General features: G+C 56.2%; 7 protein-coding genes across 7 annotated transcripts; 4 read left to right on the top strand and 3 right to left on the bottom strand.

Moving 5' to 3' along the window:
• Nucleotides 1-544: 544 nt before the first annotated feature.
• Nucleotides 545-1,921, top strand: GLRG_05854 (uncharacterized protein; the record flags this gene model as incomplete). The annotated part of the gene is made up of 1 exon (XM_008096539.1): nucleotides 545-1,921. The coding sequence occupies one exon, from the start codon at nucleotides 545-547 to the stop codon at nucleotides 1,919-1,921; it is 1,377 nt and encodes a 458-aa protein (XP_008094730.1).
• Nucleotides 1,922-2,594: 673 nt separating this feature from the next.
• Nucleotides 2,595-3,233, top strand: GLRG_05853 (ribosomal S17; the record flags this gene model as incomplete). The annotated part of the gene is made up of 3 exons (XM_008096538.1): nucleotides 2,595-2,741; nucleotides 2,849-3,049; nucleotides 3,135-3,233. The coding sequence occupies 3 exons, from the start codon at nucleotides 2,595-2,597 to the stop codon at nucleotides 3,231-3,233; spliced, it is 447 nt and encodes a 148-aa protein (XP_008094729.1).
• A 458-nt stretch (nucleotides 3,234-3,691) lies between these two features.
• On the bottom strand, nucleotides 3,692-4,600 carry GLRG_05852 (Rtr1/RPAP2 family protein; the record flags this gene model as incomplete). The annotated part of the gene is made up of 1 exon (XM_008096537.1): nucleotides 3,692-4,600. One exon carries the CDS (start codon nucleotides 4,598-4,600, stop codon nucleotides 3,692-3,694), a length of 909 nt encoding a protein of 302 aa, XP_008094728.1.
• Nucleotides 4,601-6,655: 2,055 nt separating this feature from the next.
• Nucleotides 6,656-10,206, top strand: GLRG_05851 (SH3 domain-containing protein; the record flags this gene model as incomplete). Its single annotated transcript, XM_008096536.1, has 3 exons — nucleotides 6,656-8,348; nucleotides 8,395-8,469; nucleotides 8,519-10,206. The coding sequence occupies 3 exons, from the start codon at nucleotides 6,656-6,658 to the stop codon at nucleotides 10,204-10,206; spliced, it is 3,456 nt and encodes a 1,151-aa protein (XP_008094727.1).
• Nucleotides 10,207-19,241: 9,035 nt separating this feature from the next.
• GLRG_05850 (uncharacterized protein) lies at nucleotides 19,242-20,663 on the top strand (the record flags this gene model as incomplete). The annotated part of the gene is made up of 1 exon (XM_008096535.1): nucleotides 19,242-20,663. The coding sequence occupies one exon, from the start codon at nucleotides 19,242-19,244 to the stop codon at nucleotides 20,661-20,663; it is 1,422 nt and encodes a 473-aa protein (XP_008094726.1).
• Nucleotides 20,664-22,160: 1,497 nt separating this feature from the next.
• GLRG_05849 (Spc97/Spc98 family protein) lies at nucleotides 22,161-24,512 on the bottom strand (the record flags this gene model as incomplete). The annotated part of the gene is made up of 2 exons (XM_008096534.1): nucleotides 22,161-23,834; nucleotides 23,886-24,512. The coding sequence occupies 2 exons, from the start codon at nucleotides 24,510-24,512 to the stop codon at nucleotides 22,161-22,163; spliced, it is 2,301 nt and encodes a 766-aa protein (XP_008094725.1).
• Nucleotides 24,513-25,483: 971 nt separating this feature from the next.
• Nucleotides 25,484-27,150, bottom strand: GLRG_05848 (uncharacterized protein; the record flags this gene model as incomplete). Its single annotated transcript, XM_008096533.1, has 3 exons — nucleotides 25,484-26,325; nucleotides 26,374-27,076; nucleotides 27,133-27,150. The coding sequence occupies 3 exons, from the start codon at nucleotides 27,148-27,150 to the stop codon at nucleotides 25,484-25,486; spliced, it is 1,563 nt and encodes a 520-aa protein (XP_008094724.1).
• Between the last annotated feature and the right edge of the window lie 341 nt (nucleotides 27,151-27,491).

The raw sequence follows: 27,491 nt of genomic DNA, 5'->3' as shown, positions 1-27,491 counted from the left end.
TTCAGTCATTCTTGCTATAAGCTGCGTTTGCAAAGCTCATGTACTCGATGCTATCGTTGAGAACACTCTTCAGGCTTCCTCTAATTCTGGTCTGCATGCCCTGCTCACATGTGTTCCCTTCGAGACTTACGTTTATTGCCATTAATATACCACCTTTGCTTCAAGGCACAGCTCCGCAAGGGCTATATTAATTGCGCCAAGCTAACACAGTGACCTAAGAAATGTTTAAGGCCATATTCATAATAGGCAAGAGGATACATGTGCGTGCGAGAAACAAGACTTCTTGTCGTTGCTCCAGTTGACAGCCTGGTTCTTGATGTTCTAATTGAGGTACTTGAGCACCTGAATTTGTAGTACCTAGGCGTGAGCCACTCCGGTCGGCGCATGGAAACGGCAGGGGTAGCTTTCATCCACCAATCAGGCACAACCGGCTTCTTCCGTTACTCCAATTGAAATTTCTCACGCAAACACTACAGTTATACGCCATTCCGTGATACATACAACGACTGACGACTGAGCTCAGCAGAGAGCTTCGACAGCCGCCATGTCTGCCCGATTGTCCCCAGGAGGGGCGCTTCTGAGATCATCGCGGATGTTCTCCGTTCCCAAACCGCTTCCAAAGCCAGGAGGCGAAGCCGCTGCGATTGCACGATTCGGATCACCGACGGCGACCGCGCCCTTTCCTACACACCAATCCATCACCACGACCGAATCCTCGAGAGTCCTTGGCGACTGGGGCTTCAAACGTTCTCTCCCGCTCCGATCCACGACTAAGACTTCGACCCCCGTTGTTCGTATCAAGCAGATCGACTGCTTCGAGAACGTCACCGACTACTCTTCCGCTGCCGACCACACCCTCTCTCTCCAGAAGTTCCAGGAGCTCAACCTACCCGTCACACTCCCCGGAAACAACCGATCACGCCTCGGAGGCCTTAACGTTGGTGCGAAGTCCGTCTTTGAGGATGATGGCGACTTCACCTACATGGAGCCCGGTCTTGGAAACGAGGAGAAGAGGTGGAAGTTCAAGGGTCCTTGGCTGGCCGGTCTCACCGAGGGCGAGTTCAACCGCTACTTGCGCAAGAGCGTCCGCAACAAGCGCGATGCCTTCCGTACTTTCTTGAAAGCGCGCATCGCCAACGCGCTGACGGCTGCGGCGCATCAGAAGGCTCTGGACGCCGGCAAGAACATTCCTCGGCAGATCCATGCCCGGGATGTCACCGACGAGCAGCTGACCGAGTACCTCCGCAAGCTGCGATCCGACCGCATCACACTGTACTCGCTGGTAAGCGAGTTCCTGGACCTTGCGCCCTTGAATCCGCCCAGCTCCATGGCAGACCTTGGCAGATCCGCCGAAGCGACGAAGCGTCCCAGTCTGTACGCCGAGAACGGCCCTCCCATCTGCCACCCCTCCGGCGGTATTTCGTACCTCCGCACTGCGGCCTTCGCCGAGAACCACCCTGTCTACGGTCCCCAGGCGCACCAGACTCCAGTCTTGGCTCGTATCATCGCACCGAGATCAGGGCCTACCACCGCGAAGCTGGGCGTTGGTGGTTTCATCACCGAGACGCCTCAGGGTGACACCGCCTTTAACCAGAGGTCCTTCCTCGGCCGTAAGGCTAGCATCGCTGGTGTCGCCTCGTTTGACCCTGATATCAAGGGCGGCGCCAAGGCTTACGTTCAGCCTACTTCTGCCCGCATGGACTCTTCCGGCATGATGCAGATCACCGTTACCGAGGCCAACGAAGAGGCACAGCTTATTTCCAAGGAGACGGTCGGTAAGGTCAAGATCTACAACAACAAAACCAAGGCCGAGGGTTCGTCGGGACAAGAACGCAGACCGCTTATCCGAACTTTGCGGACAACCAAGGAGACCGACAAGAATGTTGCAGGCAGCACGCAGACCTACGGCCTAGACTCGTGAGCGTTGTGATGAACGTTGACGACGTGGAGTCGTTTTCGGTCATCATATTTGAGGCAGGAGCGAAGCCCAGATGGGGGAGGAAGATCAGTCTGGGGATATAGATCTCTATATGACATTGGCAAGCGTGCCGAGTGTACTATGTATGGTATTGTAAACTAAGAAGAATACAGCCCGATTTCGATATTTCTCAAAGTCGTAGAGATTATCAATGAGCAACCCTATTCTACAAATTAGTTTATTGGTTTTATGGCTGCCTAGGTATTGATAACGATAAGGCACTACCTGACATCGCGTGCTGAGAGGATTTCCACAAACTGTTAGGTACGTTCTTGGTAATGCGATTTCCATCCTGTTTCCACTCTGCAACAATCCCTAGCCGCTCCAAATGTTCGGGCAACATGCGAGATGTCGCGTCTCCGGCTGGGACCCACATCCAAGTTCCTATTCGGGCCCGGACAGGGATCTGGACCACAGACCCCACAATGCCATCCACGTGATCACGTGATAGATCCCCGCTCCTGCCCTCGGCCCACAACTGCTAGGAAATTCCAAAGCCAAACAAATTATTTCGGCGCTGGACCTCTGTTGACAACATCTCGAAAGCACTAACCGACAACTCCCTCTTTCCAGCAAATCCCTCCTCTCCCCCGCCAACTGAGCCAGTACCGCCAAAATGGGTCGCGTTCGCACCAAGACCGTTAAGAAGTCCGCCAAGGTCATCATTGAGCGGTACTACCCCAAGCTCACCCTGGACTTCGAGACCAACAAGCGCATTTGCGATGAGATCGCCATCATCGCCTCCAAGCGCCTCCGCAACAAGGTGAGCACACGGCCACCGACCACGACTATTGCAGCCGCGGAATGGATGTCGGGCATGCGGGAAATAGAAGAGGAACCAAGTTTGTGCTGACAGGAATCCCCCAACAGATTGCCGGATACACCACCCACTTGATGAAGCGTATCCAGCGTGGCCCCGTCCGCGGTATCTCCTTCAAGCTCCAGGAGGAGGAGCGTGAGCGCAAGGACCAATACGTCCCCGAGATCTCCGCCCTTGACTTCACCCAGAACACCGAGAGCGGCCAGCTCGAGGTCGACGTCGAGACCAAGGACCTGCTCAAGCACCTCGGCGTACGTACACCCTCTTCTTTCCAGTGCCGCCCCGTGGTCTGCACCAACGGATGTGGCCTGCATGCTAACGAGATGCTCTGAATAGTTCGACTCTATCCCCGTCAACGTTACCCCCGTCGCCCAGGCTCAGGTCCAGGAGCGTGGTGGCCGCCGCTTCGGCGACCGCCCTCCTCGCCGCGACTAAATTATCTCTGATTCGGCTCAGGCGAAAGGAAAATGGATTGGTTTTAACGGGCTTACGGAAAACGGCATATGATGATATCACCCATGCTACCAAAGGCGTCTCGCGGGACGGTAGTGAGTTCACAAACTTAGAACTGCAAGAAAAGTTCTGTTTTCCCACACACGGTGTCGCCGATTCTCTAGGGTAATTCCGGAGATAACGCTTGACTGCCAATATTCGTCCCTCTTTCCATTTTGAGCCGTGACGCTGTCCCTCTGACATTGTGAGGGTTTGACGTGGCGTGGAACTTCTGGTTTTGTCGTCTCGCAAGCACCCAAACGCCCTACCGTGATGAATTGACTGGCTGCTTTGCTGGGTATCAAGTCTATATATAAAGCAACCAGCTCCTATCGCCAGGCCGAGCCGACTACGCCACACTCCAATGAACAGTGTTAAATTCCCTTCTGCCAGTGAAATTCTCACATCAACTCGTTTTCCTTCCTAAATCGGGCTTCAGCCTGGGAAGCCTCGGCCCGAGCCTGCGCCTTCCCAGCGCCCGGTCTGTGTCCTTCCACCATCAGATGTGCATCGTCCGGTTCCGCAAAGGTACCGTTATCGACTGGCGGCTTGACATCTCTCTCCCTGATCGCAAGCGTAAACGTATTGCCCGACTGGCCGCCCTCCCGCCGCACCTCGCCCCTCTCCAAGGCCAGCGTCGCGGATTCATCAGCCGCCCTCCTGCCCTCCTCCAGCCTCAGGTTCGCGAGGTCACGCGTCGCTTGTGCAGCGGGGTCCGCCCTTGCCGACCTGTCCTCGCCGAGCAGCTCAATTTCGATATCCGGGATTCCCGCGCGCTCCCAGGCGGCCGTCTCGTTAAGCTGGACCTTGACGTAGAGCGCCCTGCGCTGACAGTCCTTCGAACACCACTTCTCCGTCTCCTTGCGGTTGACGATGTCGAAATTCGATGTACCAAAGTTGACGAGACGCCATTCGCCACCCTTGGAGGCGACCGGCTTGGGTTGGGCGCAGAGGGTATAGCCGCACAGCCCGTTGACGTTACGCTCCTCGATGAGGTCGTCGTAGTCGGAGGGCTGGAAGAGGCGGACGTTGGCCTTGAAGTCGGCGACGTCGCGGGGTGAGGGGTTCGCGGCTGAGTAGAGGCGGCTGCTGCGCTCGGTGGGGTACTCGGACAGCAGGGCCAAGCTCTCGAGGATCTCGATCTCGAGGTCCTTGCGCTGTTGGATGATGCGGGCGTGCTGGAGCGCGATTTCGCGGGGGTCCTGCTTTCGCGGGTTGAGCACGGCGGCGGCGGCACCAGAGTTGCTGCTGCCGGAGACGCCAGCTGAATTTTTGAGGATGCCCTTCAGTGGCCGGCCATCGGTGGCCATAACGGGCGGTTTCGTGGTTTGCGAGGGAGAGGATGGCGCGATGTGAGGCGTCTGGCGGGCTCCACTGCCAAATCGCAAAGGACGCTGTTCTGGTCTATGATTATGCAGGAGGTGCCCGCGGCAAGCAAACCGAGTATCTCTAATAAGCAAAAGGTTTGAGACTAGTGGAAGTTCGGGTACCGAGGGGCGTTGAAGGCGTGAGTGCTGGAAAATTGTTAAGCAGTCCAGTTGGAGAAGATTCGATTCGCGCTGTTGCTTCCTTCGAATTGCTCAACCCCACTTCTCCGTTTACACTAACAAATGCCCGAAGCGCAATTCGGTACTGAGGGAGGTACGTACCCGAACTTACCTAATGAGTCTTTCCATCTTTCCATGCGCATCGAATCATGTGGGGATGGATGTTTGGCGTGAAGTGACGGCCGCCATTACGATGACAATTGGGGGCCAAGCCGCGCTACACTCAGGCACGTCTGGTCTGTAGCTCGGGGTGCTCGGGTGGCTTGGCTGGCACGCAGGACCTGTCCTTTTCTTCCCCATTGTCTCCTTGTCGCCTTGCTTTGCCCCTCGACGGGGGTTCCATTGGCTTAGGCGGCTGAAGAATGTGCAGCGCATCGTAGCGCATCGTAGCGCATCCTCATTTGGTTTCCCACCTCCAACACTGCCTGACCGCACCTATGTTGATCCGGTTGCTCTGCGCCACGACTGACTGCTTCGGTTCAGCCGGCTGTTTCTTGGATAGTGATAGTGATCTACCTTGGACCACGTATTCGTAGGTCATTCTCAGCTAATCGCAACGGCAATATGGTTCTGTCTGGCTGTCCCTCCTGTACCCGATGTATTTTAGCCTTGCCGCTACTGCCGTTCATGACGGTAAGAGGCAATAGGGTCTGAAGTGAGGCGAAGCATTGCAGCGACATGAAATTACTGGTTACCTAATCGGTTGACGACGGCAAAGTGCAGCGACATGACGAAAGATAAGATCCTCCGCCCACCCTTGGGACGACCGTTGTATTATAGGAACCCCTGCCCTTGGCACTGTCAGTCCTCTAGGTATCTTATTCTCTCACGGTAGGGTACCTACATATGCAGCCAGAATCTCTGAAAGCTACAGAGGAATAAAAGCAGTACAGCCGGCAAGAGGAGTGAGATACATAGGGTTAGAACACAATCAAAATCAGAATCGAATCCCGAAAAAAAGGAGCAATTTTCAGGTGTGGAACGAACCCAGGGTTGCAGTGTGTTCTAGGCAGACGCATCTCACCCGCATTGCGGCTCTCCCCGGAATAATTACTGTATGTACCTCTCCCCAGTCTACGTTCGGTTCACCTACCTATGCGACGCGACCAGACCATCACTGTGGTACGGGTAGACAGCCTACACCTGGAGAGAAAAGAGCATTTGTCAAGACCCGACGCAGTGTCCGGGGCATACATGACTCTGTGTGTTCCCTTAGGGTGTACTCCCTAGGCCAGGGCCCTCAATTGCCCCGAACACTGGGCTAAGAGAGTTACAAGTTCATGCGCTGACGTCGACACGCCAGCTTGTAGATCCCTCCCACCCCCGTCGCTTCCATACTCACAGCCTCCTTCTCCGACAGACGGACCGCCCTCTGTTACCCCCCCCTCCCCCCCCTCCGCTTTCCCACAGTAACACGCCCCCTTGGCCACTTTGAGGGAGAACCCGTCGGGATATTTGCAAACATACCTAGCTTACGCACCATTCGCATCACCGTCTTCCTACAGCCTCGCCCTGCATTCCCGTTCCACCCCCGAGTTTGCGACCTTGCTGCTCGCTCTACCAAGGCAGTCGCTCCCGCAACCAACAACAGCCGACGCAAGGTCCAAGCTGCTGACGACGATTCCGATTCCGTTGCCCCACACGCCCAACTGCTGCAGCTCCCATCGCCCTGACTTGCCCGACTCCTCTTTCGATTACCTAGCATCTTTCCAGTCTTCCCACCCAAAACACACATCTCACGACGATACAAACCGACAACGACGACAGCGACGACAGCGACGGATACGACGGAACCATCCGATTCGATCCTTGCCGGCCATGTCGACCGCCCCCTTCAGGGTCAAGGCCCTCTTCGAATACTCCTCCCCTCATGAGGATGACCTTCAATTCCCCGCCGGCGCCGTCATCACTGTCACTGACGAGGAGGATGCCGACTGGTACAGCGGGGAGTATCTAGACGATGCAGGCGTCAAACACGAAGGCATCTTTCCTCGCAATTTCGTCGAGAAAATCGAGCCCCAGGCCCCGCCTCGCCCGACCAGGACCCGTCCCAAGAAGGAGGCCGAGGTCACATCCCCAGCATCCGAGGCGCCACCAATTCCTCAGCTCGATCCCCAGCCTGCGCAAGAAGCCCACTACGAAGCCGAGCATCCCGAGCCGCCCGCCCCAGCTGCCCTCCCTACCTCACCCGATGCAGCTGCCGAGCTCGAGCCCGAGCCCGTAAAGGCACCCGAGCCAGTTCCTGAACCGGTCCCAGCACCTCCGGCCAACAAGGCCACTGAGCCTCCCGCAGTTACGTCGCCCCCCATCGCGAAGGCATCGTCAACTCCCGCGAAGCCTGGTCCGCCACCCAAGCCTTCCAGTAATGCATTTAAAGATCGTATTGCTGCATTCAACAAGGCCTCGGCCGCCCCGATCGCGCCCTTTAAACCGACCGGTCTGGCTCAGGGATCCTACCACATCAAGAAGCCCTTCGTCGCTCCACCTCCCAGTCGTAATGCATACGTTCCCCCGCCTTCGCAGGTTCCCGTGGCCAAGGTCTACCGCAGAGACGAAGACCCCGAGATTCTGGAAAGAGAGGCAGAGAACCAAGAGAGTGCTGAGAAGGCTGGCACGGTCCCTGGATCCACCGGTGAGGAGGGCGAAGATGCACCCAAGCCAACCAGCCTGAAGGAGCGCATCGCCCTTCTGCAGAGGCAGCAACAGGAGCAGGCGCAGCGTCATGCAGAGGCCGCTGCAAAGAAGGAGAAGGCTAAGCGACCTCCGCCCAAGAAGCGAACCGACAGCCAGGAGGCGTCCGAGGATGCCGGCGCTGCTGCTCCTGTTCCTGTTTCTGCGCCCGAGGCCGACACGGACGACGCAGCGGGCAGGAGCTCTGTGGACTCCCCACGTTTGCCGCCTGCGCCCCGCCGCAAATCTTCTCGGGGACCTGCTGCCGAGACTTACCACGATGGGAACGAAGCCGATATGTCTGGTGCCGGTGACACCGAAGGGCCAGAGGATCTTACCGAACGCGACGACAGTGATGCCGCCCCGCGTCCGGTTCCTCGACCTCGAGTCGCATCACCTGTTGGGGCAAGCAAGGAAGACGAACGAGCCGCAGAAGAGGCCGAGGAGGAGGAGGAAGATGACGATATTGACCCTGAGGTTCGCCGAAGGGAGGAAATCCGAGCAAGGATGGCCAAGATGAGTGGCGGTATGGGCATGCACGGCATGTTTGGAATCCCGATGGGTGCCCCAGCCATTCCGAAAAAGAAGAAGACAGCCGACAGGCCAGTGGAGACCTCGGCGAGGGAGGAGCGTGAAGAGGAAATGACGTCGCCTGTTGGCCGTGTCCCTGTGCCGGGCATGATGGCTTTGCCAGGAATGGGCGTGCCCCGGCGTCAAGAGGAGCCAGCTGCCGCCGATGAGCCTGTGCCCCCCACATCACCGAGAGCGCCGCCTCCTCCTCCGCGAACCGTTGAGGAGAACAATGTCGACGACGAGCCCGTTGCTGCCCCCCCTCCTAGTCGTAAGTTGTAAATGGCCATATTAAAGTGCTCTGCTAATCGAAACAGTCCCTACCCGTGAGCCTTCCGGAGCACCCCCTGTTCCCGGATCACGGCCTGCACCGCCTCCTGTGCCTGCTGAATGTGAGTATCCGACCTACCCTAATGCCAATAATGGCTTACAAGAATCCAGCCCGACCCCCACCCGTCCCTCCTGTTTCTGGAATTAAGTCGCCCAGCGAAGGTTCCGAATCAGACGATGAGCTGTCAGGCGGGGCCCAGGACATTCCCAAGGCCGAAGAAGGACGCGCGCCTCCGCCTTTGCCACCGGTTGCAACCTCTGCTCGCTCGCCGCCGCCTATCCCTGGCTCGGAGTTCTCCCCAAGTTCGCCTACAAGTTCTACGAACAAGCGGATGAGCAGGATGCCGCCCCCTATTCCTGGAGCTGCTCCTCCAATCCCCACATCCCAGTCGCGACCGCCCCCTCCCCCGCCTCCTGGAGGTACTCTGAGCCGCCAGTCAACGCAGGACATGCACATGGCTTCGCCCATGTCTCCTCCGATCAGACCCGCCCCCCAGGGTGAGGACGAAGATGAAGTGACCGAGTATGAGGGTGACTACGATACCGACATTGCTTCCTCGGTCCCCCATAAAGATGCACTCAAGTCTCATGCGCGTGACTCCAGTCTCGATGATACCACATCAGTCATGTCACCGGTTTCTGACGCTCCCCCGACCCTGCCACCGCCCATCCCGACTGGCCCTCCACCTAGAGCCGCTCCACCCCCGGTACCCATGCAGCCGCCGCCATCCGAAAAGCGCCGCTCTATGGACGTCCCGCGCGCAGCGCCGCCGCCTCCTCCGCCGGCCAAAGACGATGACGAGTATGATCCTTATAACTATGCTTCCTCGAAGGTCCCGTACTCTCAGCGAGCCTCGAAGATTGAGGAGGAGGAATATTTCGAACAGGATACTGCGCCTTTGCCGTCGCCTCCGCAATCCAGAGTCCCGCCTCCTGCCCCTCCTGGAGGCCGGGCCCGTCAATCTATGGACCTCTCCCGAGCTTCCATGTCACAGCGGCGCTCCATGGATGTGCACAGGCCGTCCACATCTGCAGAGTCCGGCTTCATTGCTAACGATGTTGACCTGGCCAAACAGAGCGGATGGTGGCGTCAGGATAAGACGGTGCCCCCAGTGTTCCAGGGCAGAAGAGACCTTTACTATGAGACGGTCGATTTGACATCGGGCTCGCAAGTCACTCGCACCATCTACGTGCTCTTCCAGGACTACTCGCAGACAGTCATCACAGTCGAGTATGACCAGAACAACGCCGCAGACGTTATGCTGGACCAGCGACATGACCCACCGCCAAGAGCGCTGCGTCAAGACGAGCTTGAGCAGTCATACGAGCGGTTCGGGCGGCCGATTTTCGAAGCAGTGGCGTCTAAGAAGGAAACGATCGTGGGCGACGGAACGCCGCAGGGTCTTATCCATGAACTGTTAAAGCCATTTAACGATGCCCTGGCGCCCATTGGAACCAGAGCCTACGGTGCGCTTGTGTACTCCAACATGGCAAACGCCTCGACACAGCAAAACGATCAGATCCGACCTGGTGACATCATTTCCATCCGGAATGCTCGCTTCCAAGGCAAGCACGGCCCCATGCACGCCAAGTACTCAATGGAGGTCGGCAAGCCCGACCACGTCGCTGTTGTGTCGGAGTGGGACGGCACCAAGAAGAAGGTTCGCGCCTGGGAGCAGGGCCGCGAGAGCAAAAAGGTAAAGGTCGAGAGCTTCAAGCTTGACGACTTGCGCAGCGGTGAAGTCAAGATCTGGCGTGTGATGCCGCGAAGCTGGGTAGGATGGACTAGCCCGTCTTAGGAGATGTGGACCATGCCACTGTTGCTAAGCAGGAATCCGACCATGACCCCAAGGAGCTCGTTGGAGAGAACACAATCGTCACGGCGGAGGCCCCGTTTGATAGGGATCAACGGGTATGACGGGCCAGTGTGATGATGCATTTGTTGCGTGTTCTGAGGAGAGAGAGAGTTAGACTGCGATCTTTCTTCATCTCGCTCGTCCTCGTGTTTATCCATTCGCTATACGACCGCAGCATAGTTTTGCTTTAGGTAACTAGCCGCAACGCATTGATTGTTACTTTGTTACACTCGCCCCGAGTCCTGCAATCTACCTTCGTCAGGCGTGTCATCGCTGCGTAAATCAATATCTGCAACACTGCTCATACATCACACGCCACATTCTATAAATTATCTTCTTCCTGCTACGTTCCTTTTGACGGGTTGCATATGCCTCTTGCTTATTGACAAGGCCTCACCTTCGGTTCCTCCGAGAGAGGAGGGACAAGACTTTGGCTGGTGAATGGTCCTCGGAGCATCGTCGGCTCATTGCACTTGTGCTTCTTCAAGGCGAGGGTGTGAAAACGCATCAGTTGTCAGGTGGTTGACTGGCTGGCTAAGGGTGGGAGGCTGTACTGATGCTTTGAGCTACTGTGAAAAAAGGAGATCCCACAGGGGGGGTCAGAGTCAGTCGTTTATTTAATGTCAACCAACACGTGCTGCCGTGCCTGGAACATATTCGGGATACGTGTCGGCTGTCAGTCCCACCGCCTGATCGGCTTGTTAAGTGATGACAACGTGGTTCCCTTTCTTACTGTCATTCTTGCCCGTCCGCGGCGCATACGGATGGGAATACCCGAGGGGAAACACCAAAAGCCGGAGTTCATCTTTGACTTGGCTGCAGGGCAGCATGGGGTTGCTAAGCTCCGCGACGCCCTTCTCACTAACGTCGAGGTGAAAGAGAAGAAGGAGAAGGAGGACGACTGAGAGGAAGAGGAGCTGTCGCTGGCCAAGACCGCCATCCTAACAGTCCACATCAGTACAACTCCGCTTCATTTGTGTTCGATGGACGACAACTAAGCGCCCAGAACCTCGCGGGGGAGATCCTTGGCGTCTATTTGGATGGAAATTGAGTATATGTTGCCGGGGCCTGCGCGGAGCCGGTCAATTGCAGTATTCATTTCTTATGTGGCAAGAATGAAAAACGATCAACGTGCCCTAACGGTTCAAAATGACATGGTGTGCGCGACGCGATTGGGAATAGGAACCTGACTGTCACAGACAGGCTTTGGCTTCTTTCTTGAAGCTACTTGGGGGTTGCAAGCCGAGGGCGCCTTTCCCGGAGAGAGGCTCAACAGATACGTGTTCAGGGGCATCTACAGATGCTGCTATTGTTGAGGAGAGGTAAGGGGCCGAGGAAAGCAGGGGAAGGAGTAGGGAGGCTTGCCGTTCCAAGAAATGAATCAAGCACTTTTGAAGGGACCATCACGAGAATTGATCGGGCTTGCCATCTCGCTTAGAGGCGCCTCTGGGCATGGAAAGGCTGCGCGCGATCTGGGGGTGAACTGGGATCTGATTTAACGGCCAGAACTCCGTCCAACTTCCCTCAACATGAACGTTCGGCCAGTTTCCTCCTCCTCCTCTTCTCCTCCGCCATCCACGTCGTTGCGGGTCGATAAATGGGCAACTGATAGCATGGAGGGAAGAGGGATCACGCATTTGAGCCCTGTAAAACCATACACTGATTTCGGTACTACCTAGTTGGAACAGGTCAGTCTCGAGTTTAACACCACCGAGACCGTATGGGTGGCGTGGCATCGTCCCCGGGGAAGAAGGGCCCGACTTGGATCAGAGCCAAAGGCCGCCGTACCGAACCCAAAGGCGCAGGCACGGAAAGCAGTTGATGTGCGTAAATATGTTTGGAAGCTACGCCATTCACTCCCAACGTTCACGGCTTGGACGGGCAGGCATCGCCCAGGGCACGGCATGCCACGGATGGGAACCAGAACTGGTGGCGGTTGTACATCGAAGGCCGGAGAGCTCTTCACACGCCCAATCCAGCCCGACCCCTCTTCCCTTCCGCCTCGACCCAGTCATCCCTCCACCCACTCGGCCGTCATCTCACCTCGTCCTCAACAAACCAACCTCCATCTTCGCCCACCCTCCATCCCGCACAGGTCCATCCCCGGCACGCCAATGACACTGATAGTTGTCCCGTCTCCCCGGTAAAGCACACGGAACTGCCGCAATTCGTCCGTTGGGGTTAGGAGTTCCTCGCTTCATAAGAGAAAGAAAGAGCGAGATCGAAAAAAAATGAAAAGGAGGAGGGCTCGGCCAGGTCCGGCACAGCCAGGAGTCCGGGTGAAAGAGGACTTGACACCGGGTTTCTACTACGAGGCACGTCACCGTGTTTAGATGTGTATGACTGAGATAATGACACAGGGTGAGTGTCGTCGATCAAAGTTACTTATCCCGCAGCCCATGGGTGTTGGGCCTGTAAGGAGTAGCCAACATCTGAGAGAGAGGTAGGATGCCCCCGAAGAAAGAACCGCAGGCAGGCAGATATGGTCGACTGACGGGGATGATGCATCTCGATGTCCTCGGCGCCTATCTTGTTGCCTTTGAGAGAGAACCAAAGCCGCTCCCCAAATCCCATTTGGCACGCTCATCTTGAATGCCACTCCGTATCAGGCACACATCACCTGCACTCTCGGTACGTCCTCAAGTGGACCGAGGTAGCAAAATCCACTTCCCTACCCCGGACCCGATCATCGACCCCGAGCAAGACACACAGCTCCGACCTGCAGACAGCAGCGTAGGTAGCCCCACGCATGGCATGGCAGGAACCCAACCCGCAGGCCGCTCCGTTGCTGGTGGACGGCTCGAGCCTAGCCCGCCGGTGTGCTGGGAGGAGGATGGCCCGTTTCTTTGATAGAAGCTCCACCATAGGGCCGGACGACAGAGGTGTGTCGAGCTAGGTAGGTACTGCGGTGCAGACCTCTCACATCGCCAATGGACGTAGGTGGCTTGCATTCAAGTGCGGGGTAGGCCGTTCCCCAACGAACCGTCTGGACGGCGTGGATATCGGGAAACATCACATGGACAACTCCCGGATCCAATCGCCTTGGGGAATAATTATGGCTACCTGATTGGTGATCAGTTGGTTGGGAAGAAGAGAAAGCTGCCTCCAAGACAGCTTTGCGAACCAGTCACTAGACATGGCTTCCGCAGAGACCTATCAAGAAAGGCTGTGGCAGGGAGGAAGAAATTCAGCGCCAGTGCCTAGAAAATTGAAAAAACCCACAAAACGTTGCATCCGGATCCGCAGAACAATAAACGGGGGGCCAATCAGTCGCCACCTGTCCTGCCGACGTAGCACTCAGCATGGATACATTTTCCAATTCACGCTTGCCGGGAGTTGGTAACGCAAGGAATAACGCAGTACCTATATAGCCATACACAGGAGATGAAACGACGTTGAGGCCTGATCGAATCCAGGTCAATGCAACTGCATGCGTTGAGATGCTTATTAGTGGCGTAAGATTTCATTTATCTTTCCGTTTGGTGAACAGGACACAACTGCAACGAGCACCGAGGTGTGTTCGTACAACGCGGAAGAAGCCCAAAGTCGCAAAGCTACGGTGGTTGCATGCCGCCATCATGATCCGGTTCTAGAATGGAGGGGGACGCTGCAACTATTGACGCATAGGCCCCAATGACCATACGGCAACGCAGAAGGAAAGGTTCAGCCGCGCTGGGTACTGTGATAGTCTGCGGTGAATCCCATTATCGGCGGTTTGTGCTGCTGCTACGACCTTGCTCGGGTACATTCCATAGCGGCAACAGCATACAGACAGACGTTTAAAGAGCAGCAGGATTGAGAGGGCGATGACGCTCAGAAGTCACGAGCTCAAGGTAGCTCTGCTGCCGGTTGCAAGACATGCACCGCTTGATAGACACCACGGCGTCGACAGGGCGAGAAAAAGCCACTGACGGCCTCCCGACTTCGGACAGCTGCATGCCTGGTGCGGTTTGTTCGTCGAAACAAGCGAACGATGAAGTCACCAAGACCTTGGTATAGCTTGGGATTGACGGCGTTCACGTTTGCTTGCTGCAGCGAGGTCATTCGACTTCCAATCCCGACAATCAGGGTCGAGGAGCCCCAAGCAGGGACACGTCCGCAGCATGGTCTGGCTGGTATCCGCCCGCTGTATCCCACGAGCCATACCGATTTGGGCATCGAATATGAGGATGCCGCTCAACGACGACGTCGTATTTCGTGGGCCCCGCCATTTGCGGCAAGGTCCAGCGATTGCCAATCGTCGGATAGTGGCCCGGATGAACGCCGATCAAGGGACGGTCACTAATCGGTAAAGGGAGCAGGCTTTTGTCCTCCTCAGCAGCACCCAACTACTGACTGATAGTCCAAGATAGCCTTTCCCTTTGCATAGATGTGCGGCCGTTGTCAGGTTTCCCGTCAGAGAAGTTGAAAGCCATGCAGCGCCGCATAGTCTGGGGCGCAGGTTCAAACTCGATTAAGCGCGACGGCCGTGCCGCGGAACAACAGGCCACAGGTCCCGGGGCGCGAGCTTCGATGCCATCTGGTTGCTTTTCCCAGTCTCGAGATAGAATCGGGATGCCTGATAGTTCGCCCTGCACGGCTCTGCGGCGTGAGTTGGGCCGCCAAAGGACGAAAACAGATTGGTAGAGACGGGACGCAGCGCTACTCAACGGGTTACAGCAGCAGCTGGCAGACCCTGTCGAATACAAAGAACATGACCATACGATAGCATGTGTTCGATACTCGAGAACTAACCGGACCAGGGCCGGGCGACGGATATAGTGAGTGATACTGTAGATCCAGCGAATCAGCATCTGACACACGGCTCCGATACCAGGCCAAGGTGGCCGCACCGCGCAAACGGGGATACATTGAGAATTCAGAAAAGGAAGGGGGAGGGAAGAAGTCTCTCTGAGCATGCCTATCTCCCTTGATGCAAGGCCGTGAGACACACAAACGTCTTAAGTCGGGGGAGCTTGGCAGTTCGCAGTCGTTCAGAAACTTTGCTGTGTCACACCCCCAAGCTGTCAAGCCGCAAAGCAAGTGGTAGAAGCCTCCACAGCCGTCGATGATGCGTGGGGAGGATTTACAAGATGGGACTTGAGCAGCGGATGGGGATTTCTGCGCCAAGTGCAGCGGGGACCAGGCAGCATGAGTGTCCAGACCAGGTCCCCCGAGTCCCCCCCAAAAAAGCCTTCCCGAGTCGGAATTGCAGGAACCACGTCCTGGGTGCCTAGGGGACAACGAAGCAATTGGCTATGGGGCCTCGGCGGTGTCAAATGGGTGGTGCAGCCTCGATTTTGACCGGGTCGTGGGGCTGACTCATGAGGTTGGGCATCAGCGTAGGCGCAGGAAAGGAGAAGCCGTGGATGAGTTGTCGAAGTGGTGTTGAATCTCAGCAACCAGGGGCTCGCGACAAAGTGTGAGTTTCGACGCCGGGAGCGCGTCCGCGTCAGGCGAAGCGAACGCTGACCACAAGACTCGGTCGTAGGTGCTTGCGGAACCGAGTTGGCCAACAGTCATGGCCATCCCAGGCCAGCTGAAGCATCGCGGGGAGGGACGGCGTCACGATGGCGGCTGGTTGTGGCGGGCACAGACGGGCAAGCTAAATTAAGCGCAGGAGACGGGGCAGCCAACGAAGCTGGTGGGGCTTGCTTGTCAAAAGCTAGCTAGCTGTATATCTGTATACTACTAGCGTCTGGGCTTCGCGTCGCGTCTCGTGCTCCGTCCGGTGATGAAGCGGCCGTGAGCTTGATGGATTGATGGACTTTGGTCAATATCAATAGCATTTACCACGGACGTACATGGCAAGTAGGCTAGGTACATTGTATTACACCACACAGAAGCCAGACGCGGCTTAGTCCTAAGGGCTGTACAAGCGGTGGTGCATGCAGTTGCATGGACGAATCGTGGGGTGTAGAACAATGGCCTGGTGTTGCGCACAATGTGTCATCCGCTCAGTCTACACGTACACATACACTACGGCCTGCATGTCGGCGCACGCAGGCTTTCCCCAAGGTTGCAGGCACGCGGTAGGGTGGCTATTGGCAACAAGTCAGGCTCCCAGAGGTCTCCTGAGTTCGTATGGGGGTTGAATGCGACGATGACGGGTCGCGTCGCCGTCGGCATGGTCCACCGAGGGGCGAGTTGGACGCTGCTGGCGCGTGCTGTGGCTGTGGGTGAGACGGAGTTTGACGGGATGTGCAAGGGTTCATTGATTGTGAGACGATAGAGAGTCAAGTCGTGCGAAGCAAGAGAACCGAGCTGCTAGCGAATGAAGCAGACGGAGGAGGGGAGAAGATGGGAGCATGTTCTAGATGCAGATCGAAGCCTTGATAAGGTGATATGGGTGGAGCCCGAAGATGGACGAGGTGTGTGGGCTAGTGTACACGAGCGAGTGCGGAGGGTAACGGAGCAAAGAGGACAAGAATGGCGAGGGTTGGCGATTGTTGATGCGTCAACCAAAAGGGAAGAGAATACCTACCGATCGATAGGTACGCTCGTGGGGCAACAAAAATGGAGTGGATGGAGGGTCGAAGAAGGTCGAGAACGGACGATCGCTGCGGGATGATTTGGTCATTGGGCATTTCCCAATGGCTTCTTGTCCAAGCAGGCAGGTTTACGACTTTTCCGTCACTGCTGGGATAGCCAGTGAATCGGAGGACCATCCGAAAACCGCCTGAGTTCTGTTCTGGTTCGGACTCTGTGAGTTCAATAGTGCGTGCAGGTAAGGCAGGGACTTTCCTCTCTCTTGCTCTTTCTCTCTTTTTTTTTTTCTTTTTTCCTGCTCAGCCACGAGAGACGCCAGCTTCTTGCTCAGGATTTTGACAGGCCGGAGAGTTTTTCGTCATCGTCAGGCTGGAATAATCAACTATGGCAAGCTTGGTTTTGGAGCTCCAACTACGGATAGAAAATGTATTATGAAACAAAGAATAGAAGATAAAAAGCAAAAAAACAAGATCAATCATGAAAAAGAAAAGAAAGAGAAAAGAAAAGAAAATTCGAAAAAAAAAAAAAAGATTGGTTGCCAAACAGGCAGCCCAAGTTTTCCTGGGAAGGATACATCCATCGTACCTACCTCCAAGATACCTCGACTAAAGCACAAGCATAGGCTTCCAAGCAGGTATCCATTTTGTCCGTTCCAGCGGGACGATTGGGGGGGGGGGGAACAGATTCCAGGCCAGGCTTGTACAGGGTCAAGGTCGCTAGGAAACATGCCACCGGAAGCTAAGCCGCGAGACGTGTGGTGCCACTTCATGAAGGCACGTTGCCTGCCAAGATGGCATTTCTCAGAAAAAATACGGATACATACATAGTAGTACCTAGTGTACATAATTACAGGTAGGTAGGTGCCGGCGAACCGGCGTACCGGGGGTTCGCCGAAACTGGACGAACATAACCTTTACCCATCCCAGGTAGTTGACGTACAAGTACGGATATACCTAGTGTATCCGTATACCTGTACGGAGTATCCGTACACACACTCGGAGGAAAGTTCGGTCCATCCATACCTACCATTTTTGACAGGGGGCACACACTCTCTGTCAACCATTTCCTTCCTTCCCCAAAACGCAAGCCGTGCTGGTTGATGCCCCCCCTGCCAGGTGTACAGCAGTATGTACCTATACATACCATACTATGTACGCCATGTACACGTCTCGGAGCCTTGCAGCGGTAACCCACTCGTCCGTCATTAACGTACACACGTGTGTACAGTTAGTTACTCATCCATCTTCGCCCCCCCTCTCTCTCCCTCTCTCCACGCTTAAGATGAAGCAGAGAGCGTGACTTGCCCATGGCTTTGTCCAGTCCACGACCTGTCCTGTCTCGTCCGTGGGCCACGCATCCACATTCCTGATGTAGCTACGTCCTCCGCCCATTCTGTCGACTCGTCCCCCTCGTAGCAGCCTTCCGGACACGCTGACTACGTAGCAGTAGATGTTTCTCCTCTCTGCTGCCGCCTTCAAACCCCCATCCGGCATCGTATCGTGTTCAATCCTTAGCGGGCGAGAGAGACATGGAGAGCCCACATCCAAGCGTTGCATACCTACCCACGTACCGACACGCGGCAGCGGCAGCGGCAGCGGCAGCGGCAGCAGCAGCAGCAGCAGCAGCAGCGACACTACCTAGGTACCTAGGTACCCAGTGCCACACTACATAGTAGACCCCAAGGCACACTGAGGGCCAAGAAGGGGAAGAAGGGCAAGGAAGGGTGGAAAACGGACCGGGGCCTGTTGTTCCAATTCCAACCGGGTGGTGTCGCATCAGGCCAACAGCTCGACAACTGAGATCCGACCCCCCCCCCCGACTGTACAGGCCGTCCCCCTGCCTGCCCACCCTCTGTCGAGAAGCAAACCACTTCCCTCCCCATCCCACGGCACCCCCCGGCTCCCCCTCCATCATCACTTATTACCCTTACCATTCTGCATTTTTGTTTCCTCGGGCTGCCTTTTCTCTCTGCCCGATCGTTATATTCTCTGCCCCCCAAGCACACCCTACTGAACACCTACTCATTTCATAATCATCCTCACATCTCAACTTTCCATTACCTCCATTATAGACAACCGCCCCGAATCACACCCACACGCGCCCGGACGACTCACTTACATACCCCTGCTCCATCCAACCGTCTCCTTCGCCTCAGCTTCTCACCAGAAACCAAGACCCCGGTCGCAAAGTCAAACACATACCATTCATTCATTGCCTTGCCTACCTACTCGTTCACTAGCTGCACAATACTTCACACGCTCACTGGCCCTTAAAGATCCCATAGCCCGACCTGACGCGCCTCTTTCTCGGGCTTTTTTTACTCATTTGGGATATATGAAGCCTTGTTCCCTCCCTCGATGGTCTCGGCATACTCATACACCACCACAGACCGTCACCATCTAACTATCAAACCACCTTTCGACTGACTTTGTACACTACTACCACCACCACCACACCTCTCTCTCTCTCACACACAAACACGTATACACATATATATACACACATTCACAATGTCTGATTCATATCGAAAAAATAGCTCCAAGAGCTCGACATGTAGTCGCGGCTCCCGGAGGAGCAATGAGTCATGCGACTCGTTCGAGACGTATGAATCTCAAAGCACAACACCCACTTCCTACTACGCAAGCACCGAGGCATCAGTCAAGGAAGCTAGGGCCGTCTCCCACAAGTTCCAGCCTGTTTACGAGGAGGATGTATCCCCTTCCACGAGCAATTGTCTACGATCCTCTGTCGACACCTTCGACTCCAGCTTAGCCTCCGATGACGAGGACGAGCTCGAGCTGATGCGCGACATCGAGATGGACGACTTTGACCCTTATCAGGAGATCCCGCCTTTGCCCGCCTACTGCCGCGATATCATCGAGACCGATGTCCGCCCTTCAAACCCCCAAGACTTTGCAAAGCTTTTCCCCTCCATGAACAGGTTATCCATCTCCCACGACGAGTTCACCCCCGACGGCAACATGAACTTGAGAGTCGACACCGTCGTCCCCGGTCGCCGCCCCCACAATATCCAGCTCTTCCACTTGCGTATGCACGACCTCGCCAAGCGCGAGTTTTCCCTTCGAAGATACTGCCGCGACTCCGGCCGCGAAGTCTGCAACTCGAAGCGCAAGTACGTCGAAGAGGCCATTGAGCAACGGCCAACGCTGCAGCGGTCGGTTTCGAGCGCCATCAAGACCCTTTCCATGAGGAGACCTTTACCGCGCACAAACTCTGGCGGCTCGTTCCTCGCCGGCAAGGGAAAGGATGTAACCTCTCAGCGCCCGCAGTCCAGCGCCTCATCTTCCCGCAACAGCACTGATGACACCGCGAGCTACTTCCGGCGGTCCGCCTCCTTTGAGCCCAAGCCCAAGGCTCGCCGCATACCCAGCAACACCATGAAGCTCGAGTTCTCCAACTACGCACGCGTTGACGTCTCGCGCCGTGGCGGCACCAACAACAAGCGCTACGAGTTTGAATGGTGGGGTCACAAGTACCAGTGGAAGCGTGTCCTGGACAAGAACCTCGGCGCTGTCTCTTTCCACCTTGTCAAGGACGGGAACAACAACGCCAGGGATGCCGTTGCCCACATAGTCCCCGAGACGCGCTCGCCCAACCAGGTTGTCGAGGACGAGAGCGCCGGCGGCTGGGTGCCCCCTTGCCACATGTGGATCAGTGATCGCAGCGTCCTTGACGCCGTCACCGACGTCGCCGACGTGATCGTTGCCACGGGCCTCGTGGCTCTCGTCGATGACTGCATCAAGCACCGCTGGCAGACGAAAAAGATTCACCACATTCCGGTACCCCTGACGTCCCGGACGGTCAACGTCGAGTACGTCGGGCCTCGGGCGTTTTTACAGCAACTCTTCCTTCGCCGCGCTTCGGACCATACTTCTGGTCCGCTACGACAACGCTCGATTGCGACATACTGAAGCAATGCGAAAACCAGTCTCGGAATGCTTCAAGCAGATTCGTCTCAATCAAAATTTCCAGTATTATTACGACTCTTGTTTCCTTGCCTCGTCAAAAGCAGAACTAGCTTCTTCCGGATGGAAGTTGCAAACCGGATACAGCACATCTCCAAAAAAACAAAACAAAAAAGGAGGCCGCCTATAATGGACAGCAAATTGCGCTACTGCAGATAAATCGCATACACACGTACACACAGTCGATACACAGCAATAGGATATGATGGGTTAGGATAGCGTATGATCCCTCCCGCTTCAACAGACATGGAGCGGATGATCTGATTTTTTTTTCTTGATTTTCTTTCTTTTGCCCTTATTTTCTTTCTCTTTACCTTCCACGTGTGTACATCTCTGTCTATTTTCTTTGGGAGGATGCATTCCAGCAGGCGTACATTCCGGTGCATTGGGATCTGGAATCGGAGGAAGAGCTTAAACGATATGATACGATAGTTTGTTTGAGTATTGTCCCACAGGACGAGCCTCTCATGAATGAAAACAATATGCATCATATCCTGATGCAATTTTCCCTGAATCACCCATTACTTGGGCGGGAGTAACCATACAAGAAGGAGCCCCTTTTTCGTCCACACATGACCTTGAACCCCAACTATGCGGCTCCGTTAGACCCAAATGTTGGACGAGAGGGGAAAAAACTGCCCTACTAGACCGACAACTGCCGCGGGACGGCACCAACGTTATTACCGCCCGCGCGCCATCGCGAGATATAGCTGCTCGGAACCGCCAACCCCCCACCCCCCTCGCGCAGTACCCCCTCGTCTATTTCACTCTTTATTTCCTTCTCCGCCAATTTCTCTCCTTCTCTTTCTTTTCTTTTTTTCCGTTTGGGAAATGTCCAGCCGTCCCCGCAGCCACAATTGACGCCTGCGGACCGGACCACCACCGGCTCCGCTCTGGCGCATGACCAACCCCATGGCGTCCCCATCCGGCCCCATCCGGCCCCATCGGGTCCGTGTCCGTCCCGCCGGCGCCCTCTTCGACCTTTCCCCCCCCCCCCCCCCCCTTTCGCTCGCTTCGCACTGAAAGGGGGGGAAGGGGGGGGGGGGCGCTCCAGTCGTCTCACACGCCGCAGGCGAAACTGCACGAACAACGCCTGCACCCTCCCCACCACCCCTCTCCTGCCCGAGAGATGCACACAGGAGGAGAACCCGACTTGCCGTAATGTACCCACCTTAGCTGATCGTAGCCCGCGTGGGCCTTTATCTACAGGAACGTTCCCCGAGAGAAGAGTCGGGATGCAAGATACGGAGTGTGCTTGCGTCGAAATCTTGCTCTTTTATGAGGGGCGCCTCGAAGACTTTCTCGCGCCTATTATCTAGGGAGAACCTTCTCCGTGTGATGCTTCTCTTTCCGCCTGAGCTGTGCAGTTTCCGCAGGAAGGGAGCGGCAAGTGTAACGGGAAGAGGAGCACCGCAGTAATCATCACATCATCGCTTTGCTTGATCAATATTCGCTAAACATGAATCCGAAATCGTCCTTCTTCTCCCCAAACCACCCGGCCAGGTCAAGCTTCATCAGTAACCTCTCCACGCCACCGACCCTGCGCGGCACGTACTCCCCCTCTTCCCTCAGCACGCCCTCCTCGCCGCCTTCCTCCTCGTCCGCGAACGCCGCCGGATCCGCCTCCAGCGACCGCAGCGCAGCAATGACGTCTCGGATGCCATCCTTGACATGCTTCTCCACGTCGCGGATCGCGGCACGGACCTCCTGCTCCTCGATTTCGAGGTCAACAAAGGCGTCGACGACACCGGCGTCCGCTTCGAGGTCCATAGACGTCCAGACCGTATGGAGGCGCTGCACCAGGGCGACGAGATGGTCGGTGTGGGTAAGGAGGTTGTATAACGGGTCTGTGTAGGATGGAAAGGTTAGGAGGAGGCGGGTAGAGAGGGCCCGGAGGTAGGCCCGGTGGGCAGTGGCAAGGCTCTGAGGGTCGTGAACTGGACCCGAGTCTGTTGGTTTGGGGGCCGTCTCCTTAGCAGGTGTGCTCTGAGCGAGCCAGATATCATCGCAATCGTCTTCGTTCTCGTCCTCAGCCTCGGCCTCAACCTCTGACGGGGGCTTTGAGGCATCCTTCTTCTCATTCGTTGTCAGCCAGGCCTGAAAGCCGTCCCAAAGCCCTGCTACAACCTCGGTTTGCAGGTAAGCCTCCGTCTCGGAGAGGAAGAACAGTGATGCGCTGCATGTGACCCAAGCACTGCGTAAAGCATTGGACCGCGCCGCGTAGCGTTGGCGAAGTAATATGACTTTGGAACGTCCGACCCGGGTGCTTCCGGCGGGAGGCCCTGGTGGTGCCGGATGATGCCGACGAAGAGATGTGATCTTCCACAACTCGGTGAGACGTATGTGTGCTCGGCGGATGGATAGAAGGTATGAGTTTATGGTGGAGTAGATCTGTAGATCGGAAGGAGTGAGAAACATGTCGAGGGGCGAGGGAATCTGCATTGTCAAAACGACCGGGACGGAGAGCAGGAGGTTGCGAAACGGGGTCGTGGCCAGGGTCTTTGTCGTCGGCCGTGACACGCTAGCTTCGAGCTTCAGGGGCACCGCCGGTTTTGACTTTGTGAGGTTCAACCGCAGGAGTTTGCGTGCAATTTCTAGCCCTTCATCCTCATCAGCGTGCTGGCCCTGCATCAGGCCCATTGCCGCCCACGTCTTGGCCAGCACTGCCGCAACCTCGCCCTCTTTGACCGCGAATGTACCCAGCCCTTCGCGCTTCTCATACGCGAGGTTATCAGACCGCTTCCACCGGCTGCGTAGCTTCTCATCCGCCTGCTGCGTCAAGGCCATGGCGAATTCGCCTCGGCCTAGTAGGAAGAACTCCCTCAGAACCTGGAGGGCCTCAACGACTTTCGTAAGGGGTAACAGTTTCAGCAATATTGTTCGTGAGAGAGTAAGGCGGATGGATGTGATGGCACGCGAAAAGCCGGCCGTATTAAGAGGGTATGTTAAGGCGGACAGCTCTTTGAGCTGAGAGGAGAGGTGGTCGAGGCCTTGCAGGCCGGATTCGACACTGCTTTTGACGCGGACATGGTTCAGTGATCTGCCGATGAAGAGCATCGACGATGAGGTTGCCGGCGTTACAAATTTGGGTAGCAGAGACGGCACGGACACGAAGCCCTATATCAGTCAGTCCTCACAACTCCTTACCGCCTCGCCACAGCAGCTTACCTGGTCGCCACCATCTGTCTTCTGGACGAAGAAGTCCTCGCCCCCAAACGTCGGCAGGCGCCCGTAGAGAATCCAAGCAGACACCTGCTTCAACCATGCCGTCTCTGCCACGGAGACTAGACTCATGGCTGTCCGCTCGATATCCACGTACCCGCTTTGCAGCTCGCTCCTTAACCTATCAATGAGCTGTGCGCCGCGACACGTCTGACCCTGCTGCTTCTTCAGCATGAACTGCACAATCTCCCACAGCCACTCCATCCGCCTCGTCCATTCGGAGAATTCCCCGACAACGGCCGTCAGAGGCACAATGTTGTACGCGCCGACGAGGCTCGAATCCCTACGCAAGATCGTGTCCTCAACCTCGAGAACCTTGCGCTGGAAAGCAGCGAGATGGACAGATTGCATGGCGGTCGCGACGGCGCGGCAGATGGTGGACGGATGCTCGGCGGCGATGGGACCGGTGTAGCCTTGCAGCTTGACGTGAAGGTCGCTGAGGTGGGCAGCGGTGGCTAAGAGCTCGCGCTCCGGAGGTGAGACGGCCGTTGGTGGTGCGTTGGGGTCAGGGTTGTCGGTCCGGAGGAGAGGGGAGGGGTGCCCGGAGAGGGCGAGGAGGATTTCGTGGAGCATGACGGCCGCTTGCTTCTACGGCAGAGCGAGATAGAGAAGATATTAGCCGGTCAAGGTACCATAAATGAGTATGCAGGGGAGAGGGAGGGTTGGCACATTTCGCGGGGTTGTGGCGGCTTCTTTGACTTTGGCTTTTCGCCAAAGTCGCGGAGAAGCAGAATAAAGGCGCCCAATAACTCGAAGCGACACATTTACTCTTCGGGCGAAGTGAATGTAAAGGTAGTAAAGTGTAGAAGAAAACAAGAGCGGCTGTCTTCCGGAAGCTGGTGGGGATGGAGGGGCAGAAGGGAGCCAAAGGGCGATGATGGACTGATGGTTGGCGGATGGATAAATTACCTGATGCGTTTTGCCTGCATATAACTATTGTTCGTAGCACGAGCCCAATTGGGTTTCTGCCTAACAATTGGGACACCAGGAAATTTGAGCCACAATAAGAACTGCGCCGGACGTCAAGGAGGCTCCATGCTGAGTGCCTGGTTCCTTCCAATATCACAGCTAGTCGCATGGAGGAGACGGGCTTGCAAGTGAAAGCGCGACTCGACGCGACGTAGAGCCTAAAGTGGCTGCTTGTCGGGACCCGCGTCATCCGTCTTCAGACAGCACGTGACTTTGTGTGAGATTAGATAAGCACCGCCGGCACCAGTAGCTTCGAGTGTTTCACACTCTCTGTCTAAGTTCGTTCCAACGCTGGAATGGACGTACTACAGGGCATGTTAACGGACGCAACGAATCTTTGATAGGAGCTTTCAATTGCTATTACTAAATTGGGCCGTGTTCCGCAGGTATACTCGTACTGCTTACGCTTCTGCGAAAGGAAAGGATGAAAGGTAATTGCCCCTGGGGCATGTACATGAGCACTGACACTGATATCATTCAAAAACCCCAAAAAACCAAACATACCCTGACAATGCTTGGGCCCTGAATCTCTAAACTTTCTCCTCCCAATTTTCCGACCATCAGCCACTTTACCCTCATGGTCGCGTTCCAGTTGGCTGTTTGCCATTGCCTTCGTATGCCGTGTACAAGCTGGCCGTGTCGCTCTGGTCGTCCCTCCGGGTCTTGGCGTCTTCAGCGAGGGCGACAGAGCCGCCATCACCGCCTCCAACAATGATCTGTCCGCCACCTTTGACCTTACCAACGACCATGCCCTTGGCCACGCTCTTCAAGATGGCCCTGCGAGAAACACCCGTCACATCGATATAGACCAGACCGACATTTTTGAACCCACCGCCGATGTGCCGCGACACTTGGCCAGCCTCGGCGCCCCAGCGGTGCTCTACCATCTGGGACACGCTAGAAGAGGTGCCAGTCAGCAGGTTGCGACCGGCTTGATCGATACCGTCTGCGACGGTGTTGAACGCCATCAAGCTTCTGTTCAACAGACCAGGCTTGTAACCCTCAATAGGGTTGCCGTCCCTGTCGTAGCCTCTTCCGCCGCCGTCCTTCTTCCTAGTCAGGGTAGCGCCCAGGTTCTGGGCAACTTTGCCCACGGCGCCAACCGTAGTCGCTGACAAACCGGCCGCCTTGGTAGAGAATTGGTTTATGCGACGGATGCGGTCGTGCGCCGCAGGCGTGAATGTCACGGGCTCGTTCGTCGGCTTCGTCTTCTTGGAGAAGCTGTCAGCCGAGGACTGCAGGCCCTTGGTGACCAAGTCGGACGATGTCACGATGAGGCGCGACGCCTTGGAGGCATTGGAGACTAGAAAGGATTTCTTGTACGAAGGGTGCATGATCATCTCGCGGTATTCCTGCGATAAGGGCTGGACGGTAATGGCTTGGCTGTTGTCGGCAGGGAGTGTGATCTCCACCGGATCTAGCATGCCATGTGAGTCAAGCTCGGCCGAGTGGCCGCCGTACTTACCTTTCGTGCCAGGTCTGACGCCCAGTTCCTCGTTCACTTGGTAGTTGTCCGTCAGCTCGCCAATGACACTGCCATCCTCCTCGTCGATGAGTACGATCCTGCCACCGTTGTTGGACGAGCTGTGGGCCCCCTGTGCGTAGCCCTGTCCAGGCTGGTAATCGGCTGGGTTGTAAGCGGGAAGACCGTCGGCGGCAGCAGCTCTGGACTTTGAGGTGAAGTTGTCGGAGACGGGGTCGTCATAGGGGTAAGCGGCGGCGGCGGCGGCGGCAGCCGCCTTGGACTTGGAGGAGGTAGTCTTGGGCGGCGGGGCGCGCTCGAGGAAGGCAGTACACTGCGCAAGGATCGTTTCAAAGGTATCCACGTCTTCCTGCAATCCCTTTCTGCTGCCAGTGTCTGGGAACTGGATGCGGGTGAAGGCGCCGCTGTCCGGACCCAAGTCCCATCTAGGAATCAGGTAGCTCGTCGGCGGCTGGTGGTAGATCTGGGTGGTGGCAGGAAGAGGGAGGTCGAGCTCGGGAGGCAGGTGCAGGTGAAGGTAGAAGTCCTCGGGCGGAGATTCTCCGCCGTCGGAGGAGAAGGGCGACGAGGTTGGTACCATCAACAGCGACAAGGTCTGAGGGCCAGCGGGAGTAAGAGACTCCTCCTTGCCGTTGGTGATGTGGAAGGCCTTGACACCATTGATGGCGTACAAAAGCTTAGGGTCCTGGACTCAAGTCAGTGAAGCTGGTCCCAGGGTCGTCTGGTTGCTCGCGACCATACATTGTGTCCCGAAGCCATGGTTGTGGTGGTTAAGGTGGAGTGGGGTGTTGCGCAAAGCAAGCAAGCAAGCGTAGTGATGTCGTCCTTGGCTACCTGAGGCCAGACCTTGCGAGATGGTAGCTTGCGGTCAATCAAGACTCGAGAAGTGACCGATGGTTATGGTGGTAAAGAGGTGTGGTAAGGAGTCTCGGAGTCTTTAGGGGTCCAATGTTGATTTGCAAAGTGGGAGGGAAGGAGAGTGAGTGGGCTCAGTTTGTCGAAGGATTGAATAGGCGAGGTAAATAAACGCGACAAGTGGCACCAGGTCGATGCTGTGAGACGCTGTGACGACTGCAGTTGGTCTCTGGATAGGCAGGCTC

Source organism: Colletotrichum graminicola (assembly GCF_000149035.1).
Source record: "Colletotrichum graminicola M1.001 genomic scaffold supercont1.20, whole genome shotgun sequence".
Lineage (NCBI taxonomy): Eukaryota > Fungi > Ascomycota > Sordariomycetes > Glomerellales > Glomerellaceae > Colletotrichum > Colletotrichum graminicola.
This window is presented reverse-complemented; position numbering and strand designations above follow the sequence as displayed.